This window comes from Gobio gobio (genome assembly GCF_949357685.1).
Source record: "Gobio gobio genome assembly, chromosome: 16".
NCBI classification, from domain to species: domain Eukaryota; kingdom Metazoa; phylum Chordata; class Actinopteri; order Cypriniformes; family Gobionidae; genus Gobio; species Gobio gobio.
The window spans coordinates 10,012,830-10,029,579 of NC_137109.1; the positions used below are offsets into that span (position 1 = coordinate 10,012,830).

General features: G+C 39.5%; 1 protein-coding gene across 1 annotated transcript in view; it reads left to right on the forward strand.

Moving 5' to 3' along the window:
- Positions 1–1,375, forward strand: part of trpc7b (transient receptor potential cation channel, subfamily C, member 7b) — a gene marked incomplete at both ends in the record, with an annotated part of 117,159 nt that extends 115,784 nt beyond the window's left edge. Inside the window, 3 exons of the mRNA XM_079838163.1 lie at positions 739–819; positions 913–988; positions 1,233–1,375. Of these exons, the coding sequence (XP_079694289.1) occupies positions 739–819; positions 913–988; positions 1,233–1,375 (300 nt within the window). The remainder of the gene's footprint in view (positions 1–738; positions 820–912; positions 989–1,232) is intronic.
- Positions 1,376–16,750: the final 15,375 nt, after the last annotated feature.

Below are 16,750 nucleotides of genomic sequence, written 5' to 3' on the forward strand. Positions count from 1 at the left end.
AAAAGAAAACGTGATTCATCAGACCAGGCCACCTTCTTCCATTGCTCTGTGGTCCAGTTCTGATGCGTACTTGCCCACTGTTGGTGCTTTCGGCGGTGGACAGGGGTCAGCATGGGCACCCTGACCGGTCTGCAGCTATGCAGCTCCATACGCAACAAAACTGCGATGCACTGTGTATTCTGACACCTTTCTATCAGAACCAGCATTAACTTCTTGAGCAATTTGAGCACCCCACAAGAGCTGCAGTTTAGCCATCACAATTTGACACTTGTCAAACTCGCTCAAAACTTTACGCTTGCCCATTTTTCCTTCTAACACATCAACTTTGAGGGCAAAATGTTCACTTGCTGCCTATTATATCCCACCATCAGGTGCTGTGATGAAGAGATAATCAGTGTTATTCAGGGTCATAATGTTATGCCTGATCGGTGTATATTATGATGTAGTTATTTTTGCTGAAAATTCAAGCAAAATGTTTGCAAAAATGCAAAAATGTTTTATATACATGTTACATATCCAGCTATCTTCATCTCTTTTGAATATTTTCTCCTTTATGATGCACACAGAACGAAACATAACAAAAAATCTTGTTACTCATAACAAATGAATCAGTCAGTGCAAAAACATTTCACATTATGAAGGCTCAAAGTAGTCATGCATTATGAATGTGATTGGATAGATAAAATAACTGATAGAAATACACCTGTGATGCACATCAGTTTGGTGTTTTTTTTTCAGGCTGATCGTCATCGAGCAAATGTCAGGAGCCGAGAGGAGAACACCTTCAAGAAACCCATCAAAAACCCCACACGATATCAGGTGAGAGACACAACAAACCATGTGAGACTGACCAGAGTTCATTTTGATCATGTTAAAATGACAATATCCTTCTCCCTCATATCTGTCTAACAGAAGATAATGAAGCGTTTGATTAAGCGCTATGTTTTGAAGGCTCAGGTCGACAGAGAGAATGATGAAGTCAATGAAGGTAAAAACCCAGTAGATTCACTGTGCCGTCTGCTTTTATTTCACCCGCACGTCCTGTGTGTGTTTTATAAGCAGAAGCATCTTATTTTTGGTCACCTCAAATCATGTGTCAAACTAAATCGAGCTTTGTGTGTGTGTGTGTGTGTGTGTGTGTGTGTGTGTGTGTGTGTGTGTGTGTGTGTGTGTGTGTGTGTGTGTGTGTGTGTGTGTGTGTGTGTGTGTGTGTGTGTGTGTGTGTGTTACAGGTGAACTGAAGGAAATAAAGCAGGACATCTCCAGTCTGCGCTACGAGCTTCTGGAAGAGAAATCTCAGACAACTGGAGAACTGGCTGACCTCATTCAACAACTCAGTGACAAGTTCGGCAGGAACGCTAAGAAACAACCTTGAGACAGACAGACAGACAGACAGACAGACAGACAGACAGACAGAAAGACAGACAGACAGACAGACGGAGAGAGAGACTTTTCTGGAAAAGTATCTGGACACTTAAAAATGTCTGAATGTCATTCATCAGTCACAGAATATCAAATCAAGTGTCACTTAACGTAGGGCTGTCAAAATTCAAAACGCATGCAATTCGTTTTTTCAGTTTAATGCCTTAAAAATATTTAAGCCCCTCCAGACAGTGTTTTAATGGACAAAACCACATAAAACTATGCCAAAATGCCAGTTTTGTCGAGTATGCTCGCAAGCCCAATCTTAAAACAATCTTAAATGAGTTAAATGAAGTCTTAAATGAACGTAAACAATTGTGAGAAAATGTGATGCGTGTCAGATCAGTGCCAAGTGCTTCAGCTCTTAAAGTGACAGCAGCCTAATAAACCTGCTGCTGTCTGTCATTAAGGATAATCAAAGACACTGCTATTGGTTGAATAACTTTTGTAGGTTTAATAAGGATTCATCTATTTAATTTATAACATATGTAGTGAAGACTGTGAAGTGTTTGATAACTTGATTCATTTTCTGGAAATATATCCTGTTAGACCAACCTGAAAATCACAGAAGTGATCACCGTGTTCATCGAAGTGGTCCAAGACCTTAGGACTTTTGTCGATTCAAGGAGTTTTGGGCCCCGTCCACACAGAGACACGTTTAGCTGTATACGTTAAACATTTGTTACCGTATCAGCGCTTCGTCCATACAGATCTGGCGTTTTGGGAGCATGAAACCGATATTTTTAGATATTTTAGAGTGGATAAATCTGAAAACGACACCTTTGCGTTTTCGTGTGTACAGCCAATCCGTATATTTTGTGAAACGGTGATGTCATCACACCACGTCCTGCGCGGGGCGAGACTAGAAGGGAAACAACTATGGGAACTGGGCATGCGCACATCAATATCGCGTCATTTAATTACTGTATTTGCATTATTGTAATGGTAGGTTTAGGGTTGGGGTAGGTGTATGCGTTAATAAAACACATCTGGTAAGTAGCACATTTATTTATTGTTATTTTATCATGAGATTTTGCCTCACTTCCGACCGTTGCTTTACCCCTTCTAACCACAACTCTTCTTCTCCGTTTTTAGTTTATTTCTGTGGCAGAATTACAGCGCCACACACTGGCCTGGCATGTTTACTACATTCTTATGAGCCGTTTTCATGCTCTCGTGTGTACGCAGATATTGCATGAAACGAGAAAAAATAAAGATTGGATAGGGAAAGCTCTCGCTTCGTGTGGACGTGCCTTGTTCTTGAAATTTAAAAAAGTAACAAATCCTTCTCTCACGGGTCAATTTGCCCCCCATAGGAATGAATGGAATGCAAGGAATGCTTCACTTAGAAAATTCAAACTTAAAATGCTAAAACTGATTGCAAATTTTTTTTTTTTAATAATGTCTACATGTGTATCTGAATGCATTCTGAAGAGAAACTGACTTTAGGACCCAGCGGAACAGCTCCTTCAATCCACATTGAGCTATAAAGCTATAAAAGTTTTGGTGATTCCCTAGTTATTTTTTGTTATTGACATTTTAATCAGGATCTTTGTCTGGTTAGGCAAGTAAAATTCTCTTTCACTTGCCCCTTCAAAAAATCCACTTGTCCCGGACAAGCGTTAATGTTGAGCCCTGACTCGGCTTATTACACACACAGGGACGCGCAGCAGCACACAAACATTTTTAAATATATAAAATATAAGTATTCCTCTCTGGAGAAGCGTTCAGTCTTTCTGCTCGCAAATTCCTCCATGTAAACAGCGAATCCGTCATGGTGCGAGCGCAACTGGCTTTTAAAGGGAATGGGAGATGAGATTCTGATTGGTTTATTGCACTTTACGCCCAAAACACACCCATGACTCAGTACAACACTTTTAGACCATGCACCTGTCGCGCCGAAAAAATGTTCCGTCATTAAACTAGCATAAGTGGATTCGGACACGCCCTAAGTGAATCTGCGCCATGAGCTTCAGACCATGTGCTCAGATCGTTAAAATAGGGCCCATAGTATTAAACATGAAAATCTGAAGTAGAAAGACTAAAATAGTATTTTCTTGTAAAATGTACTTTTATTTTTTACACTTGATCAAGTGAATCACATTCAGACATTTATAATGTTAGTAAATAATGGATGTTGCAACATTGAAGCAAAAAAAAAAAAGAGTAGTGAAACCGCTTTAGTTCCCCAGACTGATTGGATGACATCATGAGACGAATTGAATGTTGTGATGATGTCATTCATCTCGGAGCGGGTTGGTTTGATTCAACCCTTTCTGGAGGAAGTGAGTGAACGGGAAAAGACTTCTGTTGAACTCTGTACAGAATTCACTCAGATACTGAGCATCGTCCAGAATAGAGAGTGAGAGATGAGGGAAAACAGACAAACAGAGACTAAACGAGGGCTCACAGCAGGTATGCAGTGCATTCTGGGATATCACCTCCCTTAAGAGTCATTTCCTGTTCTGAGATCGTATCTCGCAGGAGAGAAATATACAGAGAAAAGGAAAACAGTTGATGAAAACACTGTGATGTTGCCATTTATGACATGATTTCATATCAAAATGTTTTGATCATTTAAGTATGAGTGAAATGGGCAGTAACACAGAGAATGTACATAAACATAATTTCCTCTTTAACGTACAGGCCGTCTAATTAACACACACACACACACACACACGCGAATCTCACAAAAAATAAAAACATAAAGAAAAATAAATTATATTTTGAATGAAAAATATGATGTTAAATTGTTTTCTTTTTATTTTGGTGTATGGCACCTGGGCATTTTAGTATTTTTAATATATTTTAATTCATTTTATATATATTTTAATATATTTCAGTTTAATATATTTTGAATTTTATTGTGCAATATTTTATTTATTTTGATTTTGGAGTAAGCAACACCTTTATTTATAAAGCTTTTTTTATGTATATTTTAATTAAAATTATTTATATTGTAATATATTTCAATTTAATATATTTTGAATTTTAATGTGCAGAATAGGATTCATAGGATACATTTTTTTCTTTTGATTTTGGTGTATGGTAAATGATTCAGACATCCTCTTGTCAGGTTTTGTGAGATTCACACACCAACACACACATACGCTTGCACACACACACTGTAAAAAAATTTCTGGTCTCCAATTGAAAATTTTCTAGTGACTGATCACATCTAAATTTTTCAGTTGGCCAAATTGAATTTCTGTGAATTGATGCAATTTAATTAACAGAAATTCAATTTGGCCAACTAAAAAATTTAGATGTGATCAGTCACTAGAAAAATTTCTATTGGAGACCTGATTTTTTTTACAGTGCACACACACATTTTGTCCTCATAACGTAGGTTTTGGATCACACACACGCACGCATGCACGCACACATGCACACGTAGATGCACACACACACACACACACACACACACACACACACACACACACACACACATACACACACTAGAGTATTTGTAGACTTTTATTGAAGATTTTGCCTGTATAAAACTCTTGCTCACAAAGACTAATGTCAGAGAAAGAGAGTGTTTACATGACATGTACACCTTTAATAGTTTTACAGTAAGAGTGTAGATTTATCTGAATGTATTAATTTTTGTTTCACTAATGGTAAATTAATTAAAAACACAGAAAGTTTGTTTGTCACTTGTACAAGGAAACACATGACTGAGCAAAATATTGTGCTATTTATAACTAAAATTAAAAGTTTTAAATGGTCTTAGTTTGACTGTGCATTTATTCAATTGGACATCTTTCATACACGTACAGGAAATGCAAAAATATTGTAGCTTTAAAATTGTATTCTCTCTCTCTCTCTCTCTCTCTCTCTCTCTCTCTCTCTCTCTCTCTCTCTCTCTCTCTCTCTCTCTCTCTCTCTCTCTATATATATATATATATATATATATATATATATATATATAGGAACACCATACTAATACTGTGTTTGACCCCCTTTCGCCTTCAGAACTGCCTTAATTCTACGTGGCATTGATTCAACAAGGTGCTGAAAGCATTCTTTAGAAATGTTGGCCCATATTGATAGGACAGCATCTTGCAGTTGATGGAGATTTGTGGGATGTACATCTGTGCATTTAAACGATGCCCAATTGGCACTAAGGGGCCTAAAGTGTGCCAAGAAAACATCCCCCACACCATTACACCACCACCAGCCTGCACAGTGGTAACAAGGCATGATGGATCCATGTTCTCATTCTGTTTACGCCAAATTCTGACTCTACCATCTGAATGTCTCAACAGAAATCAAGACTCATCAGACCAGGCAACATTTTTCCAGTCTTCAACTGTCCAATTTTGGTGAGCTTGTGTAAATTGTAGCCTCTTTTTCCTATTTGTAGTGGAGATGAGTGGTACCCGGTGGGGTCTTCTGCTGTTGTAGCCCATCCGCCTCAAGGTTGTGCGTGTTGTGGCTTCACAAATGCTTTGCTGCATACCTCGGTTGTAACGAGTGGTTATTTCAGTCAAAGTTGCTCTTCTATCAGCTTGAATCAGTCGGCCCATTCTCCTCTGACCTCTAGCATCAACAAGACATTTTTGCCCACAGGACTGCCGCATACTGGATGTTTTTCCCTTTTCACACCATTCTTTGTAAACCCTAGAAATGGTTGTGCATGAAAATCCCAGTAACTGAGCAGATTGTGAAATACTCAGACCGGCCCGTCTGGCACCAACAACCATGCCACGCTCAAAATTGCTTAAATCACCTTTCTTTCCCATTCTGACATTCAGTTTGGAGTTCAGGAGATTGTCTTGACCAGGACCACACCCCTAAATGCATTGAAGCAACTGCCATGTGATTGGTTGATTAGATAATTGCATTAATGAGAAATTGAACAGGTGTTCCTAATAATCCTTTAGGTGAGTGTGTATATATATATATATATATATATATATATATATATATATATATATATATATATATATATATATATATATATATATATATATATATATATATATATATATACATACACACACATAAAACTTAAATGTGTGAAGTAGTGTAACAATGCAGAAAACTGAATAGTCCTACACACAGAGAAAAGGGATGTCCAAATTGCTGGGGCATTAAAAGGACATCATTGTACCTTTTTTTGTTTACCACAAAAAGATACAAAGACGTCATTGTAATACTGCCCCAGCGACAAGCTGTTGTACCCCTAAAGGTACAGTTTGGACACCCCTTTTCTCTGTGTGTAAAAGCAGGCCTCTTTGTACTTATTCATTTACAGCATATGACCTGGAAATGTTTTGTGTGATTCAATCTGTACAGAATATTCACCTGTGCATGCAAGGAAAATAAAAGGACGCGGGCATATTGCACCATTTATAGCTAAAATTCGATTTTTTTAATTGGCTCAGTTCGGAAATGACCTTTTTTCATATTGAATTCCCTCTGTGAATATTATCAGCACGCTCTGGAATAGAAGACGAATGTCAACTAAATTAAACATGAAATTTCCCCAAGTGCTCATTACATTCAGAGCTCGCAGCTAAACAGTAAATCAGAATCTGTATAGACGCTCTGATATAAAACTTGATTACACAAACTAGCACTAAAGTACAAACAAATGTAGTTTTCCTCAGGAAGATACGCCATGAATCGTGAATATTACACAAACGAGCTTCAGGAGTCTGTGGTTATTACTAGGCTATATAATGTTCCATTCTGACATTATCCGGCAACTTCCATTATAAGCCATGGATGAGGTCGTGCTCGTCTCCACGGTAACATCCCCATTCCATTAGTGTCACCGCTCAACATATAACGGGTCGTTCTATAATATTTGCCATGCGTGAAGATTGTGTCTTCAAGAAGCCATCGCTTGACACCTGCGACAGGTATTTTATCACACTGTCAGGACGTCTGAGCCAGGAGATATTGATACTGGGGCTGCTGGCTGTATAAATGACAGAATAACAAGCAAAGAGTCTCGAGGGTGACGGTAACCATGGCATCTACAGCCCGAGCCCTCGCTGATGTGTCCAGGAAATCAAGCCATTGTTTTGTTTGTCTGACATGATGTGTGGCAGTTTAATACGAGCGGGCGGCGCGCGCTCATGGTGTGTCTGATTGTGGTTCAAAGGGGATTGTGCTGTTTCACGGCATTCCCTCAGATTGATCCATGACTGTGGCATTCCTTGTTTTAGTTGTAATGAACTGGAAAATTCCTGAATTCATATTCCTCTGGTAAGTGCAGCTCTACAGATGACAACAGAGTGCCATTCATTTTCTCCATTCGGAAAAAAATAAATAAGTCCCAAGAACTCGCTGCGCGACATACTTCCTGGTAAGCACTCATTGTCACAGTTGTAAACGGCAAAAATAAGCATATTTAACAACGGAATTCCTGATGAAAAACTACATTAACCATGATGCACTACAGGACATTACACTAATCAGAGAGTCGAAAAAGCAACACGTCATTAGCTCCACCCACTCCCGTTAAAAATAGCCTACTAATGATGTAATAGTAGTCAATCTCTCTACGCTCTCAAAATACTTATATAATATGATCAGGCATAACATTATGACAGGTGAAGTGAATAACACTGATTATCTCTTCATCACGGCACCTGTTAGTGGGTGGGATATACAGTGGGGTATTTAGTGGGGTAAAAAAAGTATTTAGTCAGCCACCAATTGTGCAAGTTTTACCACTTAAAAAGATGAGAGAGGCCTGTAATTTTCATCATAGGTACACTTCAACTATGCGAGACAGAATGAGAAAAAAAATCCAGAAAAGCACATTGTCTGATTTTTAAAGAATTTATTTGCAAATTATGGTGGAAAATAAGCATTTTGTCAATAACAAAAGTTCGTCTCAATACTTTGTTATACACCCTTTGTTGGCAATGACAGAGCGTTTTCTGTAAGTCTCCACAAGGTTTTTACACACTGTTGCTGGTAGTTTGGCCCATTCCTCCATGCAGATCTCCTCTAGAGCAGTGATGTTTTGGGGCTGTCGCTGGACAACACGGATTTTCAACTCCCTCCAAAGATTTTCTATGGGGTTGAGATCTGGAGACTGGCTAAGCCACTCCAGGACCTTGAAATGCTTCTTACGAAAACTCCTTCGTTACCCGGGCGGTGTGTTTGGGATCATTGTCATGCTGAAAGACCCAGCCACGTTTCATCTTCAATGCCCTTGCTGATGGAAGGAAGTTTTTACTCAAAATCTCACGATACATGGCCCCATTCATTCTTTCCTTTACACAGATCAGTCATCCTGGTCCCTTTACAGAAAAACAGCCCCATGATGTTTCCACCCCCATGCTTCACAGTAGGTGTGGTGTTCTTTGGATGCAACTCAGCTCTTTCTCCTCCAAACACGACAAGTTGAGTTTTTACCAAAAAGTTATATTTTGGTTTCATCTGACCCTATGACATTCTCCCAATCCTCTTCTGGATCATCCAAATGCTCTCTAGCAAACTTCAGACGGGCCCGGACATGTACTGGCTTAAGCAGGGGGACACATCTGGCACTGCAGGATTTGAGTCCCTGGCGGCGTAGTGTGTTACTGATGGTAGCCTTTGTTACTTTGGTCCCAGCTCTCTGCAGGTCCTTCACTAGGTCCCCCCGTGTGGTTCTGGGATTTTTGCTCACCGTTCTTGTGATCATTTTGACCCCACGGGGTGAGATCTTTCCAGGAGCCCCAGATCGAGGGAGATTATCAGTGGTCTTGTATGTCTTCCATTTTCTAATAATTGCTCCCACAGTTGATTTCTTCACACTAAGCTGCTTACCTATTGCAGATTCAGTCTTCCCAGCCTGGTGCAGGTCTACAATTTTGTTTCTGGTGTCCTTTGACAGCGCTTTGGTCTTGGCCATAGTGGAGTTTGCAGTCTGACTGTTTGAGGTTGTGGACAGGTGTCGTTTATACTGATAATGAGTTAAAACAGGTGCCATTAATACAGGTAACGAGTGGAGGACAGAGGAACCTCTTAAAGAAGAAGTTACAGGTCTGTGAGAGCCAGAAATCTTGCTTTTTTGTAGGTGACCAAATACCTATTTTCCACCAAAATTTGCAAATAAATTAATTAAAAATGTGATTTTGTGGATTTATTTTCTCATTCTGTCTCTCATAGTTGAAGTGTACCTATGATGAAAATTACAGGCCTCTCTCATCTTTTTAAGTGGGAGAACTTGCACAATTGGTGGCTGACTAAATACTTTTTTGCCCCACTGTATTAGGCAGCAAGTGAACATTTTGCCGTCAAAGTTGATGTGTTAGAAGCAGGAAAAATGGGCAAGCATAAGGATTTGAGCGAGTTTGACAACGGCCAAATTGTGATGGCTAGACGACTGGGTCAGAGCATCTCCAAAAATGCAGCTTTTGTGGGGTGTTCCCGGTCTGCAGTGGTCAGTCTCTATCAAAAGTGCTCCAAGGAAGGAACTGTGGGGAACCGACGACAGGGTCATGGGCAGCCAAGACTCATTGATGCATGTGGGGAGCGAAGGCTGGCCCGTGTGGTCAGAAAGCAAGCCGGTGGAGGCAGTGTGATGCTGTGGGCAATGTTCTGCTGGAAAACCTTGGGTCCTGCAATCCATGTGGATGTTATTTTGACATGTACCACCTACCTAAGCATTGTTCCCTGGTGGCTGTGGCTCTTTCAGCAGGATAATGTGTCCTGCCACAAAGCAAAAATGCTTCAGGAATGGTTTGAGGAGCACAACAATGAATTTGAGGTGTTGCCTTGGCCTCCAAATTCTCCAGATCTCAATCCAATCGTGCATCTGTGGGATGTGCTGAACAAACAAGTCCAATCCACCTCACAACTTACAGGACTTAAAGGATCTGCTGCTAGTATCTTAGTGCCAGATACAACAGGACACCTTCAGCCGCCAGTGGAGTCCAAGCCTTGACTGGTCAGGGCTGTTTTGACAGCAGAAGGGGGACCAATCAGTGGTCATAATCTTATGACTTATCTGTGTATAGCCTATATATATGAAAAAAATATACATTTGTAAATGAGTAGTTTTATATTTCTCCATTGTTTTTCATTTGATTAGGCTGTTTGCAATGCTTCATGGGATTGTAGTTCTTTCCCTCACTAAAGCTTTTAAGTACTCAGTCTTGTACCTTTGGCTTTTTGTCTGATTTTCAAAAACTGTTTTGCTTCAAATCAAAGTTTGTAGTGTTGTGATTCACCTTGTAGCTGATTGGCTTTGTTCATGGCATATAACTATTTAAGACTTTTTAAAATTCCTATGGGAGAAAATGAATGGAAAAAATACTTCCGGAACCAGCACCGCTGAAAAAGGAGGAGAACACTAATGCACTCTATAGTGTTCATATTCAGCTCAATTCAGTGTTGAGTTCTTTTCAATAACTGTGTAAAGTTCATTGATTATAGATCAATTCAGCTAAAGCAGCCAATGTTGATTCAATTCAGTTCAAAAACAGTGTTGCAAAAATCATCATGTTGGACTGTTAAATCAATTACAGATTTGAATTACTTGGATAGTGAAAGAGGTAAAAACCTAAAGAAATTAAGATTACGTTTAAACAATCTCCTTTTGACTGATGTCATTGTGGCTTTTTCTTCCTGATGATGTCAAAATGGATCATTTTTATTACACTTTAACACTTATCTTTAAATATGTGACATCATCGTCCTCTGTCGCTGTCACTGCGTTCACACACCATGTGTGCTGACGGTGAACCCTCAATGACAGTCACTAGAGCTAGACAGAACATCTGCTGATACGGGACACACACACTTACAGACGCTCTCTGAAAGCGAGTCTCTTGATTTTAAAATGATTCAACAATGCTTCGTTCCACTCAATTTAACATTCGGATATTGCCTGGCAACTGTCCATTGACTGCCAAAAGGCTTGTGAAAACATTTACAAAGACATACTCATAAAAGAGTCTCCAGTGTGCACCTGAGGGTATCATTTTATGCAAGTTCATATAAGTGTATCAAACAAGATATTTTATGAGTTTGTGATACTCTGACTCATACTTCTAACTTAAATGTGCATTTTGACAGTAAATAGGGTCATATTTACAGTATTGTAAATTCGGCATTAGCAGAATAAAAGCTCAGAGAACTGTGTTTTGCGCAAGTCTCTCTCATTAGCATTCACTCCCAAGGGCTCTCTGCTTCATCCTACCGTACGTTAACAAAACTTTAATACATCCACTCATTCATGAACATGATTTCTACCCGAGTCAGTTGGATTCCTTTCCATTGGCGGTGGAGGTGAAAAGTCAAGACTACAACTTCCATGATTTTACGCTCATTCACAGCGTCATCAAGCTTCAGCTTTGTTTTGAATAAGCAACCTCTAGTGGCGAAGCTTACATACTGTGCCTTTAAAGGGATAGTTCACCCAAAAATGAAAATTCTGTCATCATTTAGTCACCCTCAAGTTGTTCCAAACCTGTATGAGTTTCTTTGTTCTGCAGAACACAAAAGAAGATATTTTAAAGAATGTGTGTAACAAAGCAGAAAGAGCAACCATTGACTACCATAGTAGGGAAAAAAATACTATGGGAGGCCACGCCAGAACCTTGATATGCTTCTTACAGAGCCACTCCTTGGTTATCCTGGCTGTGTGCTTCGGGTCATTGTCCTGTTGGAAGACCCAACCTCGACCCATCTTCAATGCTCTAACTGAGGGAAGGAGGTTGTTCCCCAAAATCTCACAATACATGGCCCCGGTCATCCACTCCTTAATACAGTGCAGTTTCCCTGTCCCATGTGCAGAAAAACACCCCCATGCTTCACAGTAGGGATGGTGTTCTTGGGATGGTACTCATCATTCTTCTTCCTCCAAAAACATGTGCCTGGTCATGTGCTGGTTTAAGCAGGGGAACCTTCCGTGCCATGCATGATTTCAAACCATGACGTCTTAGTGTATTACCAACAGTAACCTTGGAAACGGTGGTCCCAGCTCTTTTCAGGTCATTGACCAGCTCCTCCCGTGTAGTTCTGGGCTGATTTCTCACCTTTCTTAGGATCATTGAGACCCCACGAGGTGAGATCTTGCATGGAGCCCCAGTCCGAGGGAGATTGACAGTCATGTTTAGCTTCTTCCATTTTCTAATGATTGCTCCAACAGTGGACCTTTTTTCACCAAGCTGCTTGGCAATTTCCCCCTAGCCCTTTCCAGCCTTGGGGAGGTGTACAATTTTGTCTCTAGTGTCTTTGGACAGCTCTTTGGTCTTGGCCATGTTATTAGTTGGATTCTTACTGATTGTATGGGGTGGACAGGTGTCTTTATGCAGCTAACGACCTCAAACAGGTGCATCTAATTTAGGATAATAAATGGAGTGGAGGTGGACATTTTAAAGGCAGACTAACAGGTCTTTGAGGGTCAGAATTCTAGCTGATAGACAGGTGTTCAAATACTTATTTGCAGCTGTATCATACAAATAAATAGTTAAAAAATCATACATTGTGATTTCTGGATTTTTTTTTTTTAGATTATGTCTCTCACAGTGGACATGCACCTACAATGACAATTTCAGACCCCTCCATGATTTCTAAGTGGGAGAACTTGCAAAATAGCAGGGTGTTCAAATACTTATTTTCCTCACTGTATGTGTTTCTCTGGCAGCACTATCAACAGCGAAATGAATCTGCAGCAGTCAGGTGGTACAATTAGACCTCAGTTGTTTAAGTAACTCAGGGAGTTTTTTCCCAAAGTTATCAGGGAGTATTTAAAAACACTTACTACAAATGTTTATTGAGTACTGACTTCATAATCCATTACGATGTGTATATGGTTATCTGTATATGGGGAGGGGGGAAATGCAGAAGCTGTAATTTTGTTTTATTTGTTACTCTTTGGTAGATTACACTGCAAAAAAAGCTTTTCTTACTTAGTATTTTTGTCTTGTTTTCAGTCCAAATATCTAAAAAATCTTACATTAAGAAGCATTTATTAGACAAGCAAAAGTTTTTGTCTTGTTTTGGGGAAAAATAACTCAAATTTTTTTTTTTTTTGCTTACCCCATACCCTGTGTTATACGAGTACAGAATCTCCTGATCAAAACACAGACGAAGAAGACACAAAAAAAAACAAGCGATCGTATGTAAGCAGATGCATATGTAAAATAACGTGATCATCAACATTAAACATCACATAAATCAAAACTGCCTAATGTTACTGAATGAAATGTCGACCCAGAACGAGCTATGGGACTTACTCATATTTAAGCGTTGCTAAAAAAGGAACCTAGAATAAAACTGTTTTTTTGTGTGTGTGTGTGTGTGTGTGTGTGTGTGTGTGTGTGTGTGTGTGTGTGTGTGTGTGTGTGTGTGTTTAAAAAGAGATGGTCTGCTCTTTCTTTTGATCTATGGCATGCGAAGATATTCATACAACAAAATATTCTTGGGGCCATTACATTTTTGTGAAAATTATCAAAAACCTTGGCGGTGGCTGGCAACTTTTTTTTAAAAAAACACTGGCGGGGAAAGAGTTAATGCACACTTTCCAGGCAATCACAATTGAGTAGTCAGACAGACCATGGAATAATATTAATTATTGCTTTCAAATTATTTTTCATTATTAGTTCTTAGTTATATATCTTAATTAGTTATTGTAAAGTGTTAATATTTTATGCACATGCATTTAAATATGGCTGTGCATTTGCTCCTATTTTTAAACCATTAAAAAGTTGAAATCCTCTTGTGTAGTGTAAAGGATACTGGGAAACAGTAGATAAAATTGTGAAATATTTGTTCAGCATAAGGGGGATGTTTTATCATAGTTTAATTTAGCTGTATTGCTTTGTTTGCTCGTGGTTTAGATGTACTGTAACTCTGAAGCGAGAGACTGCATATCTGTCTAGCCGAAAAACCTCATAAAAAGCCGTAAGCGGACGGGACGATGGGGTCAAACGTCTCATAAAAGGCCAGTATATATTGAGCATGTCTGCAGTGTGAAGTGTTGTTGTTCAGTTTCATATCGCTGTTCTCTCATAAACACACCTTCTGTTCTTCATCACTTTCATTCACACTAGGACAGTGTGTGTCTTTCAGAAGTCTTTGGGAAGCGCTTAAAGAAACTCATTAAAAACCTGTCATGGTTTACTCATGCTCAGCCAGTTTTGATTTTGTGTTGGTTTTAAATCCTTCAGTTTATTATGAGCTAAACAACATTCGCCAAACAAATGATTTGGCTTTTTTGCGTATAGTTGATTTCTTTGCTCAGGTGTGCCTATTTTTAGTTTTTAATGGCCTTCTGCGAATCAGTCCTGTGGTCTTTGGATATAAAAATCAAATTTGCTGCTTCTTTATCTCCATGGAGACTCGTCTAGGTCCTTAGTGAATTTCAGTATGAAATATGCCTTTAATTTCCAGTCAGTGTTCCCTGTGAGTGGCAGGATGATTCATCCTCCTGTGGTCTATCAGAAGCCCATTGGCAGATGTGGCTCGACCCAGCGAGATCGTGGAGGAAGAGGAAAACCTTTTGTCTTTAAATTTGCTCAACCAGAACATTTGGTGACACATTCGCCCTCCTATACAGCAAAAGAGATGGAACTTCTTCATGTAGGTTAATTATCATATATATGACATTTGCCAAGTGTGAACGTATTGCTAGATTTCGTCATTTAAACCTATTTATGAGATTCAGAATGGTTCATTCTCTTAAAGTTGGCATGCAACTGAAGTCTTTTCTTCCCTATTGTGACATACACTGAACAAAATTATAAACGCAACACTTTTGTTTGTGCCCCCATTTTTCATGAGCTGAACTCAAAGATCTAAGACTTTTTCTATGTACACAAAAGGCCTATTTCTCTCAAATATTGTTCACAAATCTGTGTTAGTGAGCACTTCTCCTTTGCCGAGATAAACCATCCACCTCACAGGTGTGGCATATCAACCCTAACCCCACTTTTCATGAGCTGAACTCAAAAATCTAAGACCTTTTCTATGTACACAAAAGGCCTATTTCTCTCAAATATTGTTCACAAATCTGTAGCCACGTTTCCATTACAGATTTGCGCAAAACTTTTGCGATATTTTCTAAAAGTCGATAAAAAAATATTGTGAAATGACAGCGTTTCCATTAACTGATGTTATGTGACTAAAACTATTTTTTTCCTTTCGTGATAAATCATTCCAAAAATCATGCTACGTATATTGTTAGGTTTATGTGTATCCCAGCCACCGCACGCCATTATTTTTAATGGAAAGAGACGTGCGTGTTATCCAAGCACTGATGGCAAGGAAAGCACCTTATACTTGAGCGGCACATATGAGGTGTCATGATAAATTGTGGCATTTTATATTCTATTGTTTTTTTATGAGTTTAAAGGGGTGGTAAACCACGATTTCACTATTCTAACTTTAGCTGGCGTGTAATGTTGCTGCTTGAGCATAAACAACATCTGCAAAGTTACAACGTTCAAAGTTTAAAGCAAAGGGAGATATTTGCTTTTAAAGAAATCAGTTTCTAAGAACTACAGCAAACGACCAGTAGGCGACTACACACATTCCTCCAGGGTTGGTGACATCAACAGGCTCAATATTTACATAAACCCCTCCTCCGAGAATATTAAATAAGGGGGGGGGGCATTTTGTATCGCGGCGCTGTTGTGGTATAAGTTAGTTAGGCTGGAGTGTTGTTGCCGCGATGCCGAGGAAACGCTGTTATATTCATCCGGATTGCAGGTCTGGGGTACTTGCTCTGTTCAGCCTTCCTTGGGACGGGGATGCGTTGCAGAGCGTTTAACACACAGCATGTTATGTGCACGTGTGTTTGAGTCAGCGGGGAATCAGGCGCGCGCAGGGCTCCCTGCAGCACATCCACGGAGGAGAACATCCACCGTCTTCGCGATTTCAATGCCGGATTTGCACAACGTCAGCTGCATGAAAAAAACACTGCCGGTGCGTGGATGCACGACGCGCGCGCTGCACATTTCACGGAGGACAACACAAACTTCCACAAACTTCGCGAGTTCAATACAGGATATGCACAACGGCTTGTCCTGAAAGCTGGATTTACAAACAGAAGCTGTTCACGGGCCACAACCTGTAAGTCTGATTTATTTTTCATCGATGTGTTTTCCTGTAATAGGTTGTAGCAAGGAAGTAAACAGATGACAACGCTGTTCTGCAAACCAGTCTGTTAAATGTTCATTCATACTTAACGTTATCCGACGAACACCTAACGTTACAAACACTAACGTTAAAATCTCAACAGCGAACCTGGCATTAGTGTAAATGATTCTTTGATTAGAGCTTTTATGTATTGTTTATCTACAGGCATGCTAAACATGGTTCTGTGTGTGATTTGGCTAACTTACTAGTTAAAGCCAGTGCTTAGTGT